The 22730-nt window shown below is 47.9% G+C and overlaps 1 protein-coding gene across 1 annotated transcript; it reads right to left on the bottom strand.

Moving 5' to 3' along the window:
• Positions 1–560: 560 nt before the first annotated feature.
• On the bottom strand, positions 561–21178 carry SDHC (succinate dehydrogenase complex subunit C). The gene is made up of 6 exons (XM_019712958.2): positions 21080–21178; positions 15512–15568; positions 13774–13875; positions 6215–6276; positions 4093–4256; positions 561–1379 (listed from the first exon to the last, which is right to left on the bottom strand). Exons 1-6 carry the CDS (start codon positions 21097–21099, stop codon positions 1275–1277), a joined length of 510 nt encoding a protein of 169 aa, XP_019568517.1. The 5' UTR covers positions 21100–21178; the 3' UTR covers positions 561–1274.
• Positions 21179–22730: the final 1552 nt, after the last annotated feature.

The raw sequence follows: 22730 nt of genomic DNA, 5'->3' as shown, positions 1-22730 counted from the left end.
CACCACCGGAGTGGCAGACAAGACAGTTCTGTCACCCAGACTTTCCAGAGACTGTCAACACACCACTGCTGCCAAGGGAGTTGAGGACCCAAAAGCCTGGCCTTTATGGATAAAGGCAGCAAGTTTCCTCACCGTAAATGTCTGCCAGGTTTTCACAATCCCTGCTTTTTCAATCTCTCCTCTCTGCTACCCTGCATCCTTAGCTCATGGTCCCTTAGCTGTCACCTGCGCCAGTCCTCTGGCTCCCTCACTGGATCACAGCTGGCTGAGCTGTACCACGGCGCTTAGAAACAGCTCTCTGTGGGGTCTGGATCCTTTCACAGCCCACAAGCGCTCCACGCACTTACTTCCTGCTCTCACTCCTTCCTGTTCTGAGGCTTCCACGTGATAGTAAATCCTTGCTACTTGCATCTAACACCCTAAAAATTTTCCCAGTTGTAGAATAAACCATTTCTCTCCTGAGAAAGGTCCAAATGGGGGAGAAAATGCCTGAGACCAGAGGGAGGGGTAACTGGCTTCTCTCAACCGCCACGCTCGGTCCTTCCAGGTTTCAAGGCAAGTCAAAGACAAAATGATCATTTTAATTGTTTCAGAAAAAGATGTCACATGAATTTGGGTTAGAAAACATGACAATAAGAGGCTTATTTTTCCGGAAATGCACGGAAAATGAACAACTCTCAACGTTCATTTCTGCATCTCCCTTTTGCATCTTCCCCTCAACGTACCTGCCCCCAAAACCACCTTGCCCTCTGGCGGGACAGGCTGCTTTCCTCCACCCTACCCCCCTTCTTTCAGTCACACTGTGTGGGCACTGAAGACCGGGGCTCTGACCAATGAACAGAGTGGTCCTTTAAGCCAGCAGCCCACAGGCAGTGGCACCCACTGTCCCTCCCGCCCCAGTCCCCACCGCACAGCCACAGAGCTGGCATTGTTTCTACCGTCTCAGGAAGGAGCCAAAGCTGACCCTCAGCACAAATTAAGATCCAATACGGAGAGAGAATGAGGACTCCTGGGGCCCAGAGTGGGCTGCACAGGGGCGGGGCAGGAAGGGGAATTCTGCTGTCTTTCCGTCTTTAGAAACAAGGGGAAAGCAGAGCCTTCCCCATTGCTGTGGTTCTAGAAGGTACTGTAATGCTGAGCTGCAGGGGCTGTGCAAGCACAGAAGGGTCTACACAAATCAGGAGGACTTCGCCGGGGGGGGGGGGGGAGGTAAGAGCCCAACAGGAAGACAGGTGAGCGGATGATCTGAAGATGCTGCTGGGAGCTTCACCTCTTCACATGGCGGCCAGCCCGGCAGAGGTCAGCACGGTAAGAACCAAGACGAGCACACCCGACTGGTACAGCTGCGGGATCTTCAGGCCTTTTCCTAGGTCCCACATCTGCAGAGAAAGAAAACAACTCGCAGCGATCAGGGCCCTGGGCACCATCACAGCTCCCTTCCCAGAAAGCAACCCCACCTAAAGGACCAGGAGATGCCTCTCAGGTGAGTCTAGAGAGCCCCCAAAGGCCACCTTCACCTTCAACACACCCACTCAGCATGTGACAGAGAGGCATCCTCAGCCTCCACCGAAACTTCCAGACTGAACACATCACTTCCCTCCTGACGACAAAGCCAGGTCACTGTATCCTAAAGCATGTTCCTGCACAAACTAGCTCCTCAGTATGCCGAAAGCGTTACACGGGCTAACAAAGTTCTGTGGTCAGATAAACATGGTAAACATTTAACAGCAAGACTTGTCAAACAATTCACTCATGTACACTGACTCTCCAAACCGCGGGTATGATACACGCGACTTCCTGGGGCAGCCCGTCCTCTCATCCAGCACAGGACCAGTGCTCTGAAGAACTCTGGGATCCACAACTACCCCTCGACTTTGTTTTGACTGTGACCCCCACTAAGAAGTAACTTTTTAGTTAGTACCCCGTATACATACGTGTTAAAGAGAAAACCACAGGCCCAACACTGCGTCACTTGTGCTCAAGCCCATGAAGCCAGGCCCAGAAGTAACACCTGATCTACCTGAGTGTCAGCTCTCCCAGAAACCTCATCTTAACCAGTCGGGAACGTTCTGGCCAAGCACCAGTGAGGTCATCCCATCACATCCCCACAGAAGAGGAGGCGATCCCTTCACCCAAAGAAAAGGTGTCCAGGCCCCAAAATACTTCTTTCTTTTGTTAGTCGCTCCCTTGCTCCACCTTTTTCCTATAAAAACCTTCAATTTTGTACAACCCTCGAAGTTCCGATCTTTCTGCCAGACTCATGCATTGCTTAATAAAGCCAGTAAGATTTTTACCATTTATTCAGTTGAATGTTGTTTTTTAACATATGTACAGAAGTTCATGGAATGATGAACAATATTTACCAGTACTGTGTGTGCTACCTTCCACACGTGATATTCTATTTAAATTTCTTTTTTTGTTGGCAGCAACCCGCTCGATTGATTTTCCACCCACTGGGTCAAAAACCACAATTTTAAAAACCCTGATCTAGACTCCTGTGGCCCAGGGATGGTAACACACTGTGCTCAAGGTGCTGACAGGTCCTGTGGTAACAGCAGACTCTTCAGGTTCCCCCCTTCCCATACATCACTGCCCCCGCCACGCCCAGTCTGTGGAACTGACTCAACTAGCAGTACTTCAGAGAAAAGTGAGAGCCCAGGAAAAAGGCCGGATGAGAAGATGCCCCAGCTCAGCCCCAAAGAGTTTCCACCCACTTCAGATGAGGAGTCGAGCAGATTCCACAGAAAGCTGTTTATCTAGGGCCAAGTGTTTTACAAAACTTAAGTCCCACTGGCTGGCTGGTGGTGACGGGAACGTGCTCTAGAATGCCCGAGATGCACCACTTCTCCACGCCCCCACCAGAGCTTCTGGCAAGGTGGCTGTCAAGCTCAGGGAGCAAAATCTCCAATTGTCCCAGAGAACAGATACAACACTGACCCACACTCAGAACCAGTACCTGCCAGAAGCAAAAACTAAGGCATATTTAAGGGCTTAAGAAAAGCCCTAACTTAGTTCTGAGACTCTGCAAAACCTCTTCGCCTTCCTTCCCCAGGTCGAGCCCCTGCCTGAGCCAGGATGTGACAGAGGAAGCTGAGCAGTGGTTCTCAGCAGAGCTTGGCTCTGTGGGACAAGGCTGTGATGGAAACGCCCTCCCCTCAGAGAGGTCAAGTTATCAGGGGTCAAAGGGAACCCTGCCCCAGGGGACAGCTGGTAGATGCGCTTAGTCTCACAGGCCATGGATCTCTCACTCCTCCGATTCCATTAAACTGCCCAGCGGACCGGACTGAAATTCAGAAAGTACTTGTCTCTAGGCTAATGAGGAAGTTATACAAGGTCAAACTAAGGCAAAAGCATCCATGTGAGAGGTGGCTCAGGCTGTAACGGAAAATCAGCAAGAAGGGGATCGTATTCATCTTCGGAGAGAGGAAGCAAGACCAGGGAGGGAGACCACAGACCAGGACATCTGAGGGCTGGAGGAGGGGCTAATCCCCTTCATAGAGAGGAGGGGACACCAGTCCGACTGACCCCAAGGTCACGTGGGAGGCATCAAAAGATTCCTAAAGCCAGCCTTAAAGTCTGAGACCAGAGGCAACCCGTTTCTGTTCAAGTTGGCCCCATTGTCTCCAAAAGCTGGAAACAAAGGACAAAACAGTTGATATAACCCAATGTCAAGGTAACAGAGGTCAGGATCTCTGACTCAAGCCCAGCTCATCCCTCTGGGCTGACAGGAGTGTGGGACTGAAAGCAACCTGAACCGTGTCCAGAACAGAGCCTGACGCAACAGGTACCAATTATCTGCCTAATAAACCCGCCTTCTATGCCAGGCTATGACCTGGCTTCAGGGCCCTGTTTTTGTAACATCCCTCCTGAAACGGGAAGTGCTCGGACTGAGAGCCGGTGAGTCTCTGCCAGGCCCACACAGGCCCAGCTGCATCGGCAGCACGGGGTCTCGTCTGGCTTTCCCCAAGGGCCCCTGGACAGAGGCCCAGCACAGCCGACCTTGAGAATGGCACTAACGCAGACAGTGGGGCAGAGTCCTCGCAGCCTGTCGATCCCCTCACCCGGGAAAGGTACAGACCTCAGTGGACTTACCAAGTGTCGGATACCATTCCAGGTGTGATACATGAGAGGGAAGACGAGAGCAAACTTGGCCGTGTGGATCAGTGCCGGCCCCAGACACAGCGACTTCACGAGTTCCAAGTAAGACTCAAAGTTCCCGGGTAGCACCAGGGCCGACAAGCCAAAAAGAGAGACCCCTGAGGAGATAAAGAAGCAAGCCCGTCACAGCTGCCCTCCAGCGACCACTAACAGCATGAGGACTGGGGCTCCAGGAAGGTCCAAAACGTGCAGGGCCACTCGGGACCCATTCTGCCAACAGCACACTCCACGGGCAGGGGCCTTCCTCTGACACCCGTCGTCTGGCATCATCCCAGCTCCGGGTTCTGATGCCCTTTCCATGGCTGGATGCTGCATCTTGTCGGTTACCCTTCCCCCGTCTCATTCATACTGAGTTGACCTAATCTCACCTCGATTTTATACCATCTGTCACTATGAAAAATCATGAGTATTTTACTCCCTACAGAACCTAAGCAGCGCAAGAGTGGTACTAGCCATCTCTTTCCATCCTTTAAAGGACTGCTTGCAAAGTTCTTTTTCAATAAATTCTCTTTGAAAGTCACACTAGTGTCATCATGCCTTTTCAATTTCTCACTGGCCACCCCATCTGGGCAGGCCGAGTAGATCCCTCACCAGGGCTTCGTCTAGGCCAGCTTGTCCTATGACAGGAGCAAATGAGGACAGGCACCTTCATGACTTCCCATGGCCTAGAGGACCCAGGCCCGACTTCGCAGCATGGCCGGCGGTCCTGCACTGTCTGGGCACTTCCCACTTCCCATGAGCCACTGCTCTCAGACGACACAGCCAGCTGTGCCCGTGCCCGAGGCCGTCTCGTGGGAACGCCCTCCTCTGCCTCCTGCATGAACTTCCTACTCATCCTTCTCAAGCGCTCCAACTCCTTCAGCTGGTCTCTCCTCTGGGATCTCATATCTCTATTAAAAAGTAACCACAGTGCATTATAAACATTTACTTGTTTTACTCTGTCGACTCCCCGACTCTTGAGGGTAGAGGCTATTATTGTCACTACCCAATTCCCAGCGCACATCAGGGGATTAATTAGAAGGTAGGAGGAGTGAACTGTTCTTTCTGAAATGCCCACCAGAAGCAAACTGGTTCACATGGGTGTATTCACTAGTGAGGAAAGATTTCCTAAGCACCTACTGAGCACTAGAGGGTATGAATGGAAAATGGATAGACGCAGCCCCCATTCTCTAAGAGTTTAGTCTAGTAAAAGAGACAGATTTATAAAAATTAAGCAAACAAAATAATTGCAAATTATGTAAAAACTATGAAAGAAACCACCAGTGCAAAAAGAACTGTGAAGGAATAGTGTGAAATAGAAAATTAACAAGAAAGTTGACAACAGAACTAGGAACAGAAGCTACTACCTTAGATATGGCAGCAAAGTGCTCTCTGAACTGACAATGTTGTTGAGATCTAAGGGGAGGAAGGAACCACGCACAGCAGGGGTGGACACTTCAGGTCAGGCTGAGATGCACGACGGCCCGAGCCACGGCTGCAAAGACCAGTGTGGCTGGAGCAGAGGAGCCAGGGAGCACGGCCAGGATGAGTCAGGCGTCTTAGGCCTTGGCGGAGACCAGAATTTTAATCTAAGGAAGACTCTAAGTGTGACATGCTTCAATTTGTTTTCAAAAGGTTTTCCTTGTCTTGCTGTTGTGTGAAAAACAGATTGCAGGAGCGCCACCAGAAGGCAAAGGCCCAGCTGCCAGGACCAACTTCGCTTCAGGCTGAACGACCCGACTCTGCCATTTGGCCCAGTGCACAGCAGCTTCTAAGAGACCGTTGCTACTAAATGTGTCATGCTTCTCATCCCTGTTTCTGGAAGTCAGCATCCAGAGTAGTTTCTTGAGACCACATCAATTCTGGGATGGTCATCATGAGCATGCCCATGTCAGGAGGAGTAAACTGAGGCTTAGAGAATAAACTAAGCTGCCCAAGTCAAGTCGCTCTCTAAACCAAGCTGCTGAGCTGCAAAGGAGCAGTGCCTAGCGCCAAAGAAACAGCCAAGTTCTTCAAAGAAGTGTGTGCGTGTGTGTGTGTTGCGTGCGTGCGTGTTCATAAACACACACAGACATACCTGCGCTCAAGGCCACACCAGTGCCACGGTGGCAAATGGACATCGCCATGGGAAGAGACCAACTGCAAAGAAACACACGAAGGCCATTAAAAAGAAGAAGGTGATACTCTGAGTGTCCACTTTGGCAAAGAGAATCAAACCACCTCAGAGAGAGGCACTACCGTGGTTTCTCCGAAAATAAGGCTAAGTCTTGTATTAATTTTTGCTCCAAAAGCTGCTTTAGGGCTTATGTCCAGGGGATGTCATCCTGAAAAATCATGCTAGGGCTTATTTTCCAGTGAGGTCTTATTTTCGGGGAAACACGGTATTTACACACAAAAACAAACAGCTTTCACATTCGTGTGTTTCCACTTTCTAGTCTGAAAATAAGAACGCTGATTTGTTTCAGAAGCATCCTTCCCTTGTACCAGACTGCACCACTGGCAGGGCTGAGAGCACAGAGCAGTTATAACCCACACTCCTCCTCTTGGAAACAACATGGGTCAAAGACGCACTTCAAGTTGTACACGGTGAGAAAATAATCACCTGAATACAACCCACTGGGTCCTTCCGTTTCTCCCATCATAAAACTGAACTAGAAAAAAACCTACGTGAGTTTTATTTATTCACTGTTTCATATAACATGCAGTCGTCCCTCAACTCTCCTTTGTGTTGTTTTTACACTTACTTTTCAATTACAGCTGATACAAAATATCGTATCAGTTTCAGGTGTAAAGCACAATGGTTAGACATTTATATAATTAACGAAGCGATCCCCGACTAGTCTAGTACCCACCTGACACCACACGCAGTTATTACCATATGGTTGACTCTATTCCCCATACTGTACTTTACACCCCCAGGACTATTTTGTAACGACCAATTTGTACTTCTTAATCCCTTCACCTTTTCGCCCAGCCCCCCACCCCCTCCCATCTGGTGACCATCAGTTTGTTCTCTGCATCCATGAAACTCCCTTTTATTACATACCCCAAAAGATCCAAATTGAACATACTATCTATTCTTTAATAAATCACCTAGTCCAGATTTTTAAATCCAATTTTGCTGGATTTAGTATATGTTTCTTAACGCACAGTAGTTTTGAAATACTCTGTCATCAAACTGCTTTTGAAATCATGTTCCAAATTACTGATCTGCCAAAGAGTTCCCACACCACCACGTCCCACACCCAGTTCTCCCCCTCAGGGGGAGGACAGGAGTCTCCCCATCCTGGAAAGTCTGCTTAGACACAGATGCTGCAGCTCAGCAGACCGCAGGCTTAGCACTGAAGGGACGCGACGCAAGTGGGTTAAAAAGGTCTCGAAAAGCAATCGTGACGGTAGAGTGAAAACGGTCACAAGAAGAAAGGAGTAATGTCCAAAGAAACCAAACAACTGACTAGACACCACTCTGATTAACACCGATTTAACACGATAAAAATAAAAGGCAGAAGAAGAGCCACATAACAAAGGACAAGCAGAGAACAATGACATGATTTGGCTAGAAAAATCCGGAGACTAAAACCCAGAATGAGCTGAGGCGTGCAAACATGTCAAGGACAACAAAAAGGGGCTTTTAAAATTGTCCTGGGGGAAGCAGGCCTCCCAACTGGGTGGGCAGCTTTATGTTAATGGATGACAGAGTGCAAAGTAGATTGCTCAACTATTATCAAAGAGAATGATTATCACACTGAAAAAGAACAAATATTGATTTGAGAGAACAGGAAAAAAAAAAAAGAGAGAGGTGGGGAAACTGGAAGACATCGCTTAGTATTCCAAACACACTAGGGCTCCTGGCCAGACGGTTAAATCCGCTACCGAAAGAGCCACCATGAAATACAGGCACTATCCCGAGATCTTGTGTGATGTGAGAAACTTTTGAAGCCAAATGTTACCCTAATTTCCTAAAATGGATAAAACCGTGGCCTGGTGAACCTAGTGCTGAGTAGGCGAGGGAGGTTTTATTTTCCAAACAACCACGCAATGATTTCTAGTCCCACATGATCTTCCAGAATCTTGTCACTCCTTGTGCCATCAGGCAGGTATTTGGCACCTCGAACCCAGGCAGGGTGCCATGACAGACTGCCTCCAGAAACACAGTGCCGACACTGCCTGCTCCCAGATCCCCTTCCCTCTGCCCCTCACTCTGTGATGAAGCCCAGAGTCCTATGCAAAGGCCCAGGAGGACAGAAAAGGAGGCCCCGACAGCCAACACCAACCCCAGACGTGCGAGTCAGTATGTGCAGAGCGACTCAGCCCAGCCCGTGTTTCCTCGCTGAGGCCTCAGATGTCACAAAGCAAAGCTACGAAGTTGTCTCCACTATTTCCTGTTCGCACACTAGGTGAGAGTCTAGTACAGAAAATCAAGATTCTTTTAACTCACGTAGAGAAAAGGTGATCACTAGGCACAGCATGATTTCTCTTAGGAAAGATGTCTTTCAGGGAACACCACCGAGCTCCTTTGCACACAGATTTTCATTCACCTTTGTATTTCCAACTCCTAAGACACAAGCACACTCAGAGCATCTGCAAATAGCGACTGATTTGCAGTGTGTTCATTCTATTTCCTTTTCTGACTCTGAGTAGAATGGTAATCAAAGAAAGCTAGAGACACAGGATATATGAATTTCGGCAACTGATCTACCAATCGTGCTGCAAGTACCATCAAGAACCAAAAGGAGACTCACAAATGGCCAACTGACACATGGAAACGTGCTGCCCGTCACTAGTCATCACAGAAACAGAAATCAAAGCCACAGTGAGATGCCTCCTCACACCCATTAGGGCATTTATGATAAAAAAAAAAAAACTCATGGCAAGGGTGTGAAGAAACTGGAAGCTTCCTCATGCTGGAGGGAAGGCACACTGGTGCAGCCCGTGGGAACAGCATGCCGCTCCACAAAAAATTACACAGAATCCCCATATGATCAGCAACTCCAATTCTGGGATTTTCCCAGAGGAGCTGAAAGCAGAGATGCAAAGAGACATCTGCACCTCCACGTTCGCAGCAGCGCCACCCACGACGGCCAAAGGCAGAAGCCACCGTGTCACGGTCACCACTGTGTCCTCGGCACAATGCAGTACTGTTCAGCTTTAGAGAGAGTCGGATTCTGACACACGTACAACCTGGAGGAACCGTGAAGACATTATGCTCAGTGAAATAAGCCGGACTCAGAACAACAAACGTTGTGCGACTACTTTCTGAGGTCCTAGAGTGGTCAGATTTCAAAGACATGAAGCTGAGTGGGGGCTGCCAGAGGCTGGGGACAGGAGTGTTGTGAACAACTGTTTACGGGAGAGTCTGGAAAGACGAGCGGACAGTGGGGATGCCTGTGCGACAGTGCGCGTGTACTTAACGCCACTGAACTGTACAGCAAATTCGTGTTCCGTGTACTCACCCACAACAAAAAAAGTGACCCTCCAGTAAGTTACAGTAAGTTACAGAAAGGCCACACCCACACAGAAGCAGCAGCACAGATGTGACTCACAAGACGTAGCGGTGGTGGTGGTGGCAGTTTTCTCTTTAAAACAGTCCCAGGCAGGATTCTAAGGTCACCTTCAAACCTGGTCCCATCACAACAAATCTGGGTTCCCAGCATTAATGTAATAAACTCCTTCACGCTTAACCAATTAATCAATCAATAAAATAAAGTTTAAAAAAAAAAAAAAAGACAGCCCAATTTAAAAAAGAGCATAGAACTTGAATATACATTTTTCCAAAGATATATAGGTTGGTGCAAAAGTAATTGCAGTTTAAAAGGTTAATAACCGCAAAAACCGCAATGACTTTTGTACCACCCTAATACAAATAAGCACCACATGTGCCAATAAGCACATGAAAAAAAATCAAAATCAACAAAAGGTTGTGAGGGGGAAAAATGGGCTTAGATCTATTTTACATAGTTCAAGGTAGAACTAGAGCCACTGGAGAGAAGATGTAAGTTGTAGTGAATTAAAGAAAATAAGGGTCTTTCTGATAAGTGAAATTCCCACATTGGAAAAGGGTGCTAGTGAGTTCCTTGCCATTGGAGGTGTTCAAACATAGGCAGGCAACCGTTTGTGAAAATACTGCAGAGGAAATTCACTCGTTAGGGACAATACTGGCTTTTAAAGCTTTTTTTTTTTTGAGCAGCACCCTTTCTTCAGATGCAAAAACCCAGCATATAAAACAGATCAAAGCACAGCTGCTTTGTTGCCACAGTGCAGTCTGCAGGGCCAGCCCCTCAAAAGTGCCCACAGAAGCTCAGCGGGAGGCCCAGAGTGCCAAGTGGCACTCAGAACCAATGGGGCTGGTGATCAGATTAAAATCTCAAATGCTTCCAATGCTTAAGCGTTTAAAAACTTTTTCTAATATCATTTTGAAAAACTCTTGTTCTCCTGATAACTTAATCTCTGGATACACTTTTGCTTTGATAAGCTGACTCAATTTATTCAGAGATAAAAAGCGCTTCAGAAACTGCTGACTTAACCACTTACTTCCATGCCCCCTCCAAACAACTCTGAAAGTCAGTATCAGAAAACAGGATCCCAGATAGCTTCTTCCTCAGACACGTCACGGTGGACACAGCCCCATGTTTCCCCGCTACTTGTTTTCTCCCACAAGGATGTCTAGAGTTTCAAAACTGGAAGAGTAGATAGGCAGTGAAAGACCCACCTCACCAGGTCACGACTGTCTGTGTACAGCCCGTGAGAGGCCATGGCTGTAAGTACAGACTCAGAACGATCTGGCAAGTTCTTCCCCATTGCAATCCTCCCCCAAATCTTTCTTCTCTTAACAAAAAGTAGCAAGGACTGAGATCACTTATTAGTATCCTTCTGTTTCAGTAGAATGTCCAATTTCTGCACTCAGAATTATTTCTGGAATCCAGCTTGGAAAAAATCTCAAGGGTTGTGGTATTTGTGGAGGCGGGGAAGGGCCGGCCTCCCTGGCAGTAATCCAAGGAAAGAGCGTAGCAGAGCTCAAGCTACTTTGCTGGGTTAGCTAAAAAAGAGCAGATCCAAAGGATTTTTGGGGGAAGACACCAGCATAACAGCCATCAGAGCTACTTCTGAGGGGGTAACAGATACCCACTTCCGCACGTGCCAGGGTCCGCACACCTGTGTACCCGGGCTCCTTCTACTGGAAGGGCCTAGAAGCCATGACACCCTGGTCGCAACAAGCACATTCGCACCCAGACCTTGATTTCTCAGGAGCCATCTTGAGGAACTCCCAGTAGCCAAATCTAGGACAATCTGAACATCCAAATAGATGAGAATAACACTGGAAGCCTTTGGGCAAAACAGTAAGAAATCAGTCTCTCTCTCTCTCTCTGTTTCCAGGTCCTGAAGCAGAGCTCCTAAAACCCGTATGATCTCCTGAGTGACAGGGGTGCTAGGAGCATCTTAGCTCTAACATTTGGTATTTGGCCCCACTTCCTGACACAGTTCCTAAAGCCATTGGAACTTCCTGGGTGGTAAGAGCCTCCTTTGTCCTATTGAGGTGACTCTGGATGGGGCCTGTACCAGAAAGACCAAACCACAGTCAGAAGCTTGGACCTTTCAGCCCCACCCCCACCTTCTTCCAGGGAGGGGACAGGGGCTGGAGACCGTTAACTGTTCATGCCCATGTGAGCAAGCCTCCATAAAAATCCCAAAAGTATGGGGTTCAGACAGTATTTCAGTTGGTAACTAGATCCACATGTCAGGAGGGCGGAGCACCCCAACCCATGGGGAAAGAAGCTGCTGTGCTCAGGGCCGTTCCGGACACACAGAGGCAGCTGGCTGCTCATCGGTCACCTGGAATACCCTTTATAATAACCAGTTAATGCGAGTCTAAGTGTTTCCAAATTCTGTGAGCCCAAATCACTGTACCCAAGGAAGGGTCACGGGAACCCCTGATTTATAGCTGGGACTTGGGGCTGTCATCTGAGTGGTGCCGTCTTGTAGAACTGAGCCACTAATCTGTGAGGTCTTCCGGAAGTTAGTGCCAGAACAGAAGTGTGGACACCCAGTTGGTGTGGGAAAAACCCCTACACCTTTGGTGTCAGAAGTATTGAGTGGAGGGGGAAATGGTGGTGTTTTTCCCTCAGTTGGTATCGCAAGAGTAGAGGAGAAATGATTTTTCCTTTCAGGAATCCTTGAGTCTATACTGATAAAGAAAACTTTACCCTATAGTAAGAAATAAATCTGGAAGGTATGATGGAATTAGAAAAAGCACAATTTGGCAACCATCACAGTGATAGCTGATTCAGGCAAGTACTATCAACAGATGCTGGTGGGTAAAAGTATGACGAGAAATGACGTACTTATAGTCTCAGTCTCCCCACACAATCCGTATTAACTAATAAACACAAAGTAGCAGACGCACCTTAACAGTGACAAAGACTTACACCGCCAGCAACGGACTAAACCACCCAGATACAACACACTGAGAAGAGCACCGCAAAGCTTCAGAGGCATTCCCGCCCAAAACGCAAAAATCACAGGGAAACCTCAGGCAAACCCAAACTGAGGAACATCCTAAAACTGGCAAGGTCATAAGAGATAAGGGACAACTGAAAAGTGTTCCCTACTGATGGAGGTTAGACACCGCTAAACGCAATACATCAGCCTGGGTGGGGTCCTGGACCTCTGAAGCACACCTGGCAACATCTGAGTGGGACCCGAGGACCAGATGGGAGCACGAACCAATGTCAGCTTCCTGACTGTGAGAGCTGACCTACGAACACCCTTGAATTCTGGAGACACACGCTCAAGTATTAGGGGACAGTGGTCGGCAGAGTAAGGGCCACCCTAAAGCTGTGTGCGTTCTGATCCCTGGGACCTCACGTGGCAACGGGGAATCGGATTGCTAATAAGCTCACCTGAAGACAAGCAGTCCATCCTGCATGACCTGGATGGGCACGATGGAATCACAAGGGTCCTTAAAAGAGGCTGGCAGAAGAGCAGGTCAGAGAAGAAATATGACAATGGGTCAAAGTCATGAGATGGGAGACGAACTTGACCCATCACTGCTGGTTCTGAAGATGGAGGAAAGAAGCCACAAGCCAAGGAAGTCAGAGCACCTCTAGGAGGTGGGAAGGCCAAGGAAGCCCAGTCTCTCCCCGGAGCCCCCAGACGGGACAGAGCCCTGCCGACACCAACTTCTGCCCACTGAGCCCTTGTCAGCCTTCTGGCCTCCAGAGCTGTAAGCTAAGAAATGGGTTGTGCTTAGCCACCAAGTTTGTGATCACTCGCTGCAGACAGAGTAGAAAGCTAAGGCAGGAGTAACGGGCACTGTCATCGCTCCACTTGCTCTTAGGCCATCCCCACATGCTGACAAGTCGAGAATCTGCATGAAGGTAATCGGGAACTCTGTGTGCTGTTTCTGCAACATCCGCACAAATCTGCAATTGCTTCAAAGTACTGTTTTTAAATTAATAGCATTTTGACTTACCAGAATTTTCCAAATGGTAGCTTTGAACGAGAGATTACCCTTTAAGGCCACAAGACAAAATTTAGTCACCTTCTTAGAAGATATCTGGGGGATAATCAGGGAGAGCGGGGGCCAGTCTCCAGAACCCCCAGCCACTACTTCTAGACTCCCCGGTCCCAGAGCCTTACCTGTAGATAGTGATATGTGGAGACAAAGGACGGTTGGAACCAGTGTTCTTACTCCAGAACCTCTCCATCTCCTCCTTGGCTGTGGTTCCCAAAGGAACAGCACTAAAATAAAACCAGAAGGCATTAAAATGATTAAAAGTAAACTTGGTTTAAATTTTTATGTAAGAAAAAGTTAAAATAATGAGAGCTGTGCTGGATGAACCCACTGAGAAAGGAAAGCACACTCGTCCACTCACCTTAGTTCTATGCCAAGTTTGAGTCAGCTATTTATGAATATAACCTCAGTCACCCAGCGATGTATATCAGAGCGTAACTTCTTCCCACCCCCCAATGCACAGGTCCACCAAGGCAAGCGCGACTTGTCTCGCTGGGCACCAGCAATTACAACACCTCAAATGGTTTACACGAATGGACAACCCTCCTCCCAGGCCACACGTGCCATCTCACATGCCTCTGGCTCGTCAAGTCTCCCTTTCAGATTCTCAAAAATCAAGAACTGCATTCCACTCAGTATGTCTGCCTAGTGTCTTGGTGTCCCTCATCACGGGGCTAGGCTGAAGCCAGTTGTGAAGCAGCTATGCTCAACAATTTATTATGTGCCTGCATTAAACATGATTCCATCCCCCTCCAAAAAATATCCATCATTCATGTATTACTCCTGCCCAAAACTGATAGCCTGAATCTAATCTTTAGGAAACAGACAAACCCAACGTGACAGACACTCTACAAAACAACTGGCCGTCAACGCCATAAAAGACAAACGAAGGTTAAGAAACAGTTCCAGATGGAAGGATCCTAAAGAAATATGACAATTAAACACAATGTGTGAGCCTAACTAGATCCTGAATGGGAAGAGGACGACTGTAGTTCTATAAAGTACATTATTTGGGACAAACAGAAAATCTGAAAATCGACTATATGTCGGATAAAAGTATATCAATGAATGTCCTGAATTTGATAATTGAGTTTGTAGAAGTTTACTGTGTTCTATAATATAATGTTCGTGATCTTAGGTGAAGTATTTAGAAGGAAATGTCATGATGTCTGCAGTTTAATCTCAAAGAATTCAGAGAAAGTAATAACAGTGATTACATGTATATCAGGCTGAAGCACATTAAGCTGCCAGTACTAGACCATGTAGACCTATAGAAACACCAACTTTCTATGGCACAACCTAAACTACATGAAATGGTAAGTAGACACAGCAGATGTTAACAACTGATGAATCTAGGTGAGAGATTGGCAGAACTTCAATGCATTATTCTTCCAACTTTTATGAATGTGTAAAATAGTTCCAAAACCAAAAGTAAAAAAAAAAACAGCACAGAGGCCATTGTTGAAGTCAATAGGCTGGAAATGAAGATAGCAGGAAGAAATATTTTTAAAGGCTAATTCCTGAGAGCTGCCCCAAATTAAAGGTTACAAGGAGTAAAAGCATTAAAGGAAGAAAGACTAAACAGAAAGGAGAGAAGAAAATTAAACCTCAAGGAAGGAATCAAGAACTGGAGTAAATCAATGAAAGGCTGAGAGTGAGGAAAATCAGGAAAAGACCAAAGAAATATTCCGTCCTTCCTTCTTCAACCGCCAGTAAGTGGTGACCGTGGTCACTGTGGCTTCCGCCAACCGCCTACAACGACTCACTTGCGTACGTCCCCCCAAAATCTAAGCCAACAACCTACTGCTCTTCCCTGAGGAAAAAACGTCCGGTAATAATAGCCCCGCAGAGTTAGAAACTTACTTTCTCACACAGAGCTGAGGACCAAGGTGGGCACGGAGGCAACGTCGGCCAACATGTCTGCAAAACAACACAGTGAAGAGTCAGCACACATTTAGAGACCAACTTCTCTGCTCTGTCTGTCTCAGACTTAGGGGTGGAGGGGAATGAGGGATAAGACGGAAGCAATGACAGTATCATGTCCTTGAGATCATTTTCTAGTTGGAGAGCTACAACTTTAAATACCTTGAGAATAATCACAAATATTACCCACAAATGCAAAATAAAATTTTGGCTGAACACAAATAAGGTAAAGCAATAATCAGAGTTGGTAATGTTCAACAGAGAAGTAAAGAAAGTGACTTTTGTTTTGTTTTGTTTTTGTTTTCTTACTTTAATATTCTGAAAAGGAATATATTCAAATATTTTATATATATAAAAATTTCCCTCCCACATGTCCCCAATCTTCCTATTACTTCTTCCTTTATTAGTAACTGAATATTTTAGTTTCTGAATATTTTAGTTTTGCAGAGTTCTTTCATGTAAATAAACAAGCACAAATAACTATTTTTATTTCCTCTTTCTTTTACACAAAAGGTGAATACTAGACATATATTTGCACCTATTTTTAATTTAATAGTATCTTCGAGAAATTTTATATTTCTTCTTTCTAAGAAAGTGACATTTTAAAGCTAGGTTTTAAAGGAGGTGATGGTTAAAAAAAACAAGTTTAAAAAAAAACAAGAGAATAAGCCACCAGCAATTCCAAGTACACAGCTGAGCTTCAGCAGACACCTGCGGCAGCTGGAGGAATGAAAGGGTGAAGAACAGGGTGTCTGTGGAGGGGGGACCCTAAATACTAAGCTCTCGTTTTAGGAGCTGCCATCACGTTGCAAACAACCTGGAGGAACTTCCAGTTAAAAAGTCTCTCCTATAGTCGTGTGAAAAACGTGAGGACCCAAAGACCTCCTTACTATCCACGTGAACAGGTACTTGAAGAGGACACACAAGTTTTCAACTCCTTTGAATGTATCCACCATCACCAGACCTGCTGCTCGGGTCTAAGACTGAGAAGTGCCCCGACGTCCTATGTGAAGAGACGTTACCTGAGGCCGAGTTCACACAGCAGCTGGACCACCACACTCCTTTACTCACATTCTATCCTCTTTCCAGAAGCACTTAAGAAAGTTATCAGAATGAATCCCTGGGACTAAAATTAAAACACACCGATTCTACAAGTTTCCTGTGTCTCCGCTATGCGCACTGCACTGTGGGAACACGGACCTCACCAGGTCCCAGGATGTACCTCACCCCATTGCTATTAGACGCACAACCATTTCAAGAACCCTTTGCTTTACACTAGGACACGGGAAGGGCCCACAATGTGAAGGAAAGCTAATCCGACCATCACTTCCTTCAGCTCTTCCCTCTTCCCAGCTTTGGAACAAGAGGTGAATGCAGACATTGTGTACCCAAGGCTCCCAGAAAGAAAGAAGTGGGCACAAACCTCTTTAACTCAATTGGAGCCATTGTGATTCTGAGTTGCGGGGCACGCATTCCTCCCAGCAGCAGGCCCGGCTGTCACTCAGCCCCCGGCCGTGTGCACACGTGGGCTGGAATGTACAGCGCTGTCTGGTGCAACCGTCCCAGACAAATACCAATGGAAACTCCCCACAGACACCCGCGGCCCAAAGTCCACAACCTCCAGTGAAATGTGACAGACAGAAGCAGGTATGGTCTTGCCTTTTCACGAGAAACCAGGCGCTCTGAAACATCCTTTTCCAACCCTGAAACAGTGCTTTATGTGTTGTAGCTACAAAGTAACAGCATTATTTTACTTTTAATTAACAAGCCAGAACTTACAATGTCTAGTTAGTGTTGACCACTTCCAAATGCATCACATCTCCCCAAAACTATAACCTTTGCTCCGTTTCTGAAATGTCTCTGGACTGGAAATTTAATGCAGAAAGAGCAGCAGACCAAGAAAGAACGCAGACTGCAGTCCCAGCCCTGCAGGAGACGCGCAACTGGGGCGTCAGAGCTGCAGCCTCCACATTCAGGAAACGGGATCAGTATTAGCTGCCTTGCTGGCTGCCGAGATGACCTGAGAAAACGTACAGGAGAGCACTCTCTAAACTGCAACACACCGCATACATGTAAGACACTGCTGACGTTTCATTGGTGTCCCCAAGGTCTTCACTGATCTTAGCCAAAAGGCCGAGAAGCGATCCTCCCCCAAGGTCTTTAGAATTCGCATCACATTCTTTTTAAAAACCTCAGTGGTGATAAAAAAAATATTCATCTGCTGAAAATGGATTTGACTTTTGGAAACAATAAGTTATTCAAAGCCAAGTCTATGTGATCATCAAACTGAGTAAAACCATTTCGGGTTCGAAACAAGATGCGACTGTAATATAATGAATTTCTCTTATGTGACCTCTAAACTTAATCTGATGGTATGCCAACAAGTTTCATAACCGTCTGGATAGCAGCAACACTAAAACAGACGTATAACCTTGAAGGGCACGATGAAGAACAATCAATCACTTATGTGAAAGTTCTGATCGACGGTTATTAGCCCCTGCTAACGCCTAAGCTACAACGTAAGTCATCCCTGATTCTTCTTTTCTCGCACTGCCCACATCATGCAAGGCATCACCCAACGCTACCAGTACAGTCTAGCAACTGCAGGCATTTGGTCCACACCCTCTTCATTTCCCCATGAACTGATGTCCCAGCACCAGCCGCTCCCCATCGCTCAACATGACCAGAGCTAACGTACTGAACAGCAACACTGACTTCACCACTCTTCTGCCCAGAAGGCTTTACTGGCTCCCCCACTGCTTCGAGGTAAGGTTCAGACCGCAGCCAAACAAGGCCCTTCTTAGCACTGCCCGGGCCGACTCTCTGGACGGACTTTCCAGCAAGTCCCCTTCTGCCCCCCCGCCTCCCCATCTACACAAGGTGCTACACTACACTCCAGAGGAGCAAGCCTTCTTGGGGCCACATGCCTCCGTCCATGCTGTTCCCTGACTGGAACCTGCCTCACAGCCTCATACACTCAGCCCTCAAGCCCAAATACTCCCGGACCACATCATCACCGTTTCTTTAGCCTCACTTGCTGCACCTGCCATGACCCACACCACTTGTTCATATCTCCATGTCAACATGTATTATGTCGCTTAATAATCATTTCTTTATCTCCTCTGCTAGACTTTGAGCTCAACGATAGGCTGGGATACTCTGCACCTACAGCACCTGTAATGATGTCTGACACACAGAAGAGGCTCAAGAAAATGGTGTGGATGAGTAGGCTGACTTTAAAAAGCAGCCTTATGAATTCAGTTACAACTTATGTTAGAGGTGCTTCACGTAGCTTTAATACGATGAGCAATGTCCAGAGGTCAGTGATTCTCAGTGACTTTGTGCTCAAACAGCACGAACATCCCAGCCTGGCTGCTCTCAGCTCAGTTCCCTACCGTGTTTCCCCAAAAATAAGACCTAGCCAGACCATCAGCTCTGATGCGTCTTTTGGAGCAAAAATTAATATAAGACCAGGTCTTACATCATATTATATAAGACCCAGTTTTATGTTATACTCGGTATTGTATTTTTTATTATGTCATATTATATTATATAAGACCCGGTCCTATATTATACGGTAAAATAAGACCGTGTCTTACATTAATTTTTGCTCCAAAAGACCCATTAGATCTGATGGTCCAGCCAGGTATTATTTTCGGGGAAACACAGTCTGTGTCTTGGCTTTTGTCATTTGTCAATGGAGTTTGCGTTCCTCAGCTGGTTATCCATTGCTGGCTAACCCGGGAACTGTTTAGGGAGTATACGAGCAGTATTCAGAGCCATGCCACACAACACTCTGATAAAGGGGGCCCCAGTTATTACTCGTTTCATTCACAAATGAGAAATCTACAATCAGGGAATCAATGACCTTGACTTGCTGAAAATAAATGGAATTAATGCCGCTACCAGAACTTGAATTTCTTAGAAGGTAGTTCCCTTTGAGGTTAAACACACACATTATAGACAGTTCCGAATACCTCTAGTGAAATGAACTAGACCTGGAAATTCACAGGACATTTATTTTATTTTTAAAAGCTCTCCTATAAAAGCTCCTCTGAGAAATGAACAGAGAGGTGCCCTTCCCACAAGAGCTTCAGATTACACTAATGGAAGAGTCTATTTCTTGGCACTGAATCCTGGTGGTGACAGTCCTTCTCGACTCAAAATAATGCTGTCTACTTAATGAGTATAATGACGGTCAGCTTCCAAACGTTAAGCTTGAAACTCCTAAAAAGAATTGTTTAGAACCCATACAATCACTTCAAGCCAAATGTTAATTCCACCAAAAGCCCTTAACCACTACCAAAATATGACGTATCAAAGGATCCAAAAGCATTCAATTACGGTCAAACTAACTGGAATAAAGGAGGCAGTTCTGGCAAGACTGGCCGTGGCACCTTAGAAAACGAGACGCACTTGGAAATGAGAGGCAGGGAGAAACATGAAGGAGTGAGATAAGCCATTCCTGATCTCAACTCCAAAGGGAATCATTCTGTCACAGAGAAAAGCTAAATACAGTCCCTCTATTTTTATACTGGGTGACCTAAGTGGAAAGAGGAATGAGACGACATTGGGGAAATCAGGAATTAAATCTCAACAGCATTAAACCTAACTTTCCATAACAAATAGTTTCCAAAAATAAGGCTGGCACAAAACTAGGCTGGGATTTGTACCAGGAGTGTCAAAAGTCACCGAAATCGTTCTGCTAGAGAGGCTCTGAGTAGAGCTTGAGGCCTACGCAGTGGGCAGTTCAGAAGGGAAGAAAATCTAGGTTATTTCTCTGGACGGTGAACTGACATTGAAGAGAAAAACTGGGCCATCCAGTCCCGAATCCCCTGGGTGGCTCCGGGGCAGCAGAGCAACCGCTCCGGGCGCCACTGCCATCGGCCGGCCCGAAGGGGTCCAGGCCTCCTGCAGCCGGGCCAGGGGCCGTGAGGAACTCGGACAAAGCCCGCTCACGGCCAGCAGCGGCGTCCGCAGGCGTCCGAGGCGAAGGCCCAGCCCGTCAAGAGCCTGTGTCGCCCCCCGCAGACCTGCAGGCAGACCGCGCTCTATTGCGCCCGCTTATTGCACTTCACCGACGTTTGTTTTGTTTTCTCTTTTTTTAACAAATTAAAGGCAAGCCCCTTCACCAGCAAAAGGATGACTACTGGCTTTACTGCGATACCCGATACTCGTCTGACTGCGGTCTGAAAGTGAACGCGCAGGATCTCCGAGGGGCGCCTGCGGGAGGGAGCTGGGACCCAGCCGACGGGCGCGCCAGGACAAGGGGGCAGAGCCGCGCGACCCTCCGCAGGAAGTGAGGACGCGATAACGGGCCCGTGACCCCAAGGCCTCGGAGCGCCCGGAGCGGCAGGGCAGGGGGCCTGCGACCCCGGGCGCGGCGCCACACCCGCGGCCCTTCCCCTGCCCGGGCGCAGGCTAAACGGTCGTCAGCAGGTCGTCGGGGGCCACCGCGGCTCTCCCGCGGGCCTTCGGCACCGACTCCCAGCCCCACACGAAAGTCACCTCAGCAGGAGCGCAGCCATCTTGGGTTCCGGCCTGGACGGAAGTGACGCCCGCGGCCCCGCCCCTCACGGCGGCGGGGCGGGGTCTGTCACGTGACGTCGGGCTCTATAAAAGGCTGGGAGCCTCAACAGCGCAGCTGAGTCCAATCACGTGCTGACCCCCGTCCTCACACCTTGACGTGACTTCTGCCAGCGTCTGCCCGAGTTGCGGCCGAAATGCCGCGGGCTGGAGCTCTGCAGGGTCCGTTTCTCCCGCGCACATGCTCACTTGGACTCGAACCATTGCACAGCGGACTTCTCGGTCAGTCTACCCCCAAGGTGGGGCTGAGCCGTCCTGTAGGCCGGCGGACACCCTCCCGTCCTACTCTGAGGCGTCACCAATGAGAGACACACCAGTTGGGACCCATTGGGAGGGAGTGTGAGAATGGGCCGTGGTGGGGGCGAGCTCGCAGACCACCGCTCCCAGGACCCAGCCGTCTGTCCCCGCGCGATCGCGATCGCCTCGCGCCCCGCAATTCCTGGGCTGGAGCTGCTCCGGGAGCTGGACGCCCACCGAGCGAAGACAACGCTCCCTTGTTCCTTGTTTCAGGGCGATGTGGGTGACACCCACGGCCAGAAGAACCTGTGGGGGCGGGGAGAACGCGCTTTCATTTGTGTGTATAAATATATATGTATATGCACAGTTTTGAGGAACCCAAGCACAGCCCCGCTTCCAGAGCACTTAGGACCTAAGGGGGGAAATAGGCAAGTGAGAAGACTGCACAAGTTCTGAGTCTGTTTGGGGGAGAGGAGGGGTGAAGGAGACGGGCCGCAGCAACCCCCCAGCTGCAGTAGAACATCCTAGGTTTGTTTAGCCCTCCTGCACTTTATGAGCAGGAGGGAGAGGCAGCACGTGGCCACAGCCTGCGGTGAGAGAAAGGAGGGGACGAGAGTGGCAAAACATTCCAGACGATTCCAGGGAAGGGAAGGCGGCAGCAATCAGGAGAGCTCTGGTCCCAATGATTTTTCTGGTGCGATTGGTCTTAAAATTCCGCTCTGACCATGTAGACTTTCCCACCTTGAACCTCAAACACTACCCCACAACCTTCAGGAAATTCTTATGATGTCAATTAAATCCGCCCTCTTCAGTCTATTTTAAGGGCTGTCAAACCCAGCTTCAATCCAACACACACGTTCTCCTTGCTTTTCTTCCTACCAGCCCTAGACCCTCACACCCCATTCCTCCCTTTCAAAAGGGCAGCACCCTTCACGATTAGCCCACAGCTAACGTTGCTTCAAGATATGATGCCCCTTCCTCAGAACTTCACTTAGTACATGAAATTTAGTTTTGTTTTTAATCTGCTACTTAACTCACTCAATGCCCCTGATGGTACAGCTGTGGGCCCCCCGTGGCACCCCCCGCACTTTGTTCATCATTCTACTATCGCAAGTGTCACGATTTATTGTAGTTGGTTAATAATATAGTTGGTTAATATTATAGTTGGTTAATGTTATAGTTGGCTGTTGGCAGGTCTGTCCTCTGGTTCTCCCCTCTCTGTCTCCCCAACTAGACTTTGAACTCCTTCATAGAGGGACTTCATTTCCTCCTCTCTGTCCCATGCATACCGCACTTCACATGGAGCCGGCCCTCAGTACAGCTTGGTTGACTTGCT

This window comes from Rhinolophus sinicus, linkage group LG17, assembly GCF_036562045.2.
Source record: "Rhinolophus sinicus isolate RSC01 linkage group LG17, ASM3656204v1, whole genome shotgun sequence".
NCBI classification, from domain to species: Eukaryota; Metazoa; Chordata; class Mammalia; order Chiroptera; family Rhinolophidae; genus Rhinolophus; species Rhinolophus sinicus.
The sequence above is the reverse complement of the archived record's forward strand: the minus strand, read 5'-3'. Positions and strand labels throughout refer to the sequence as shown.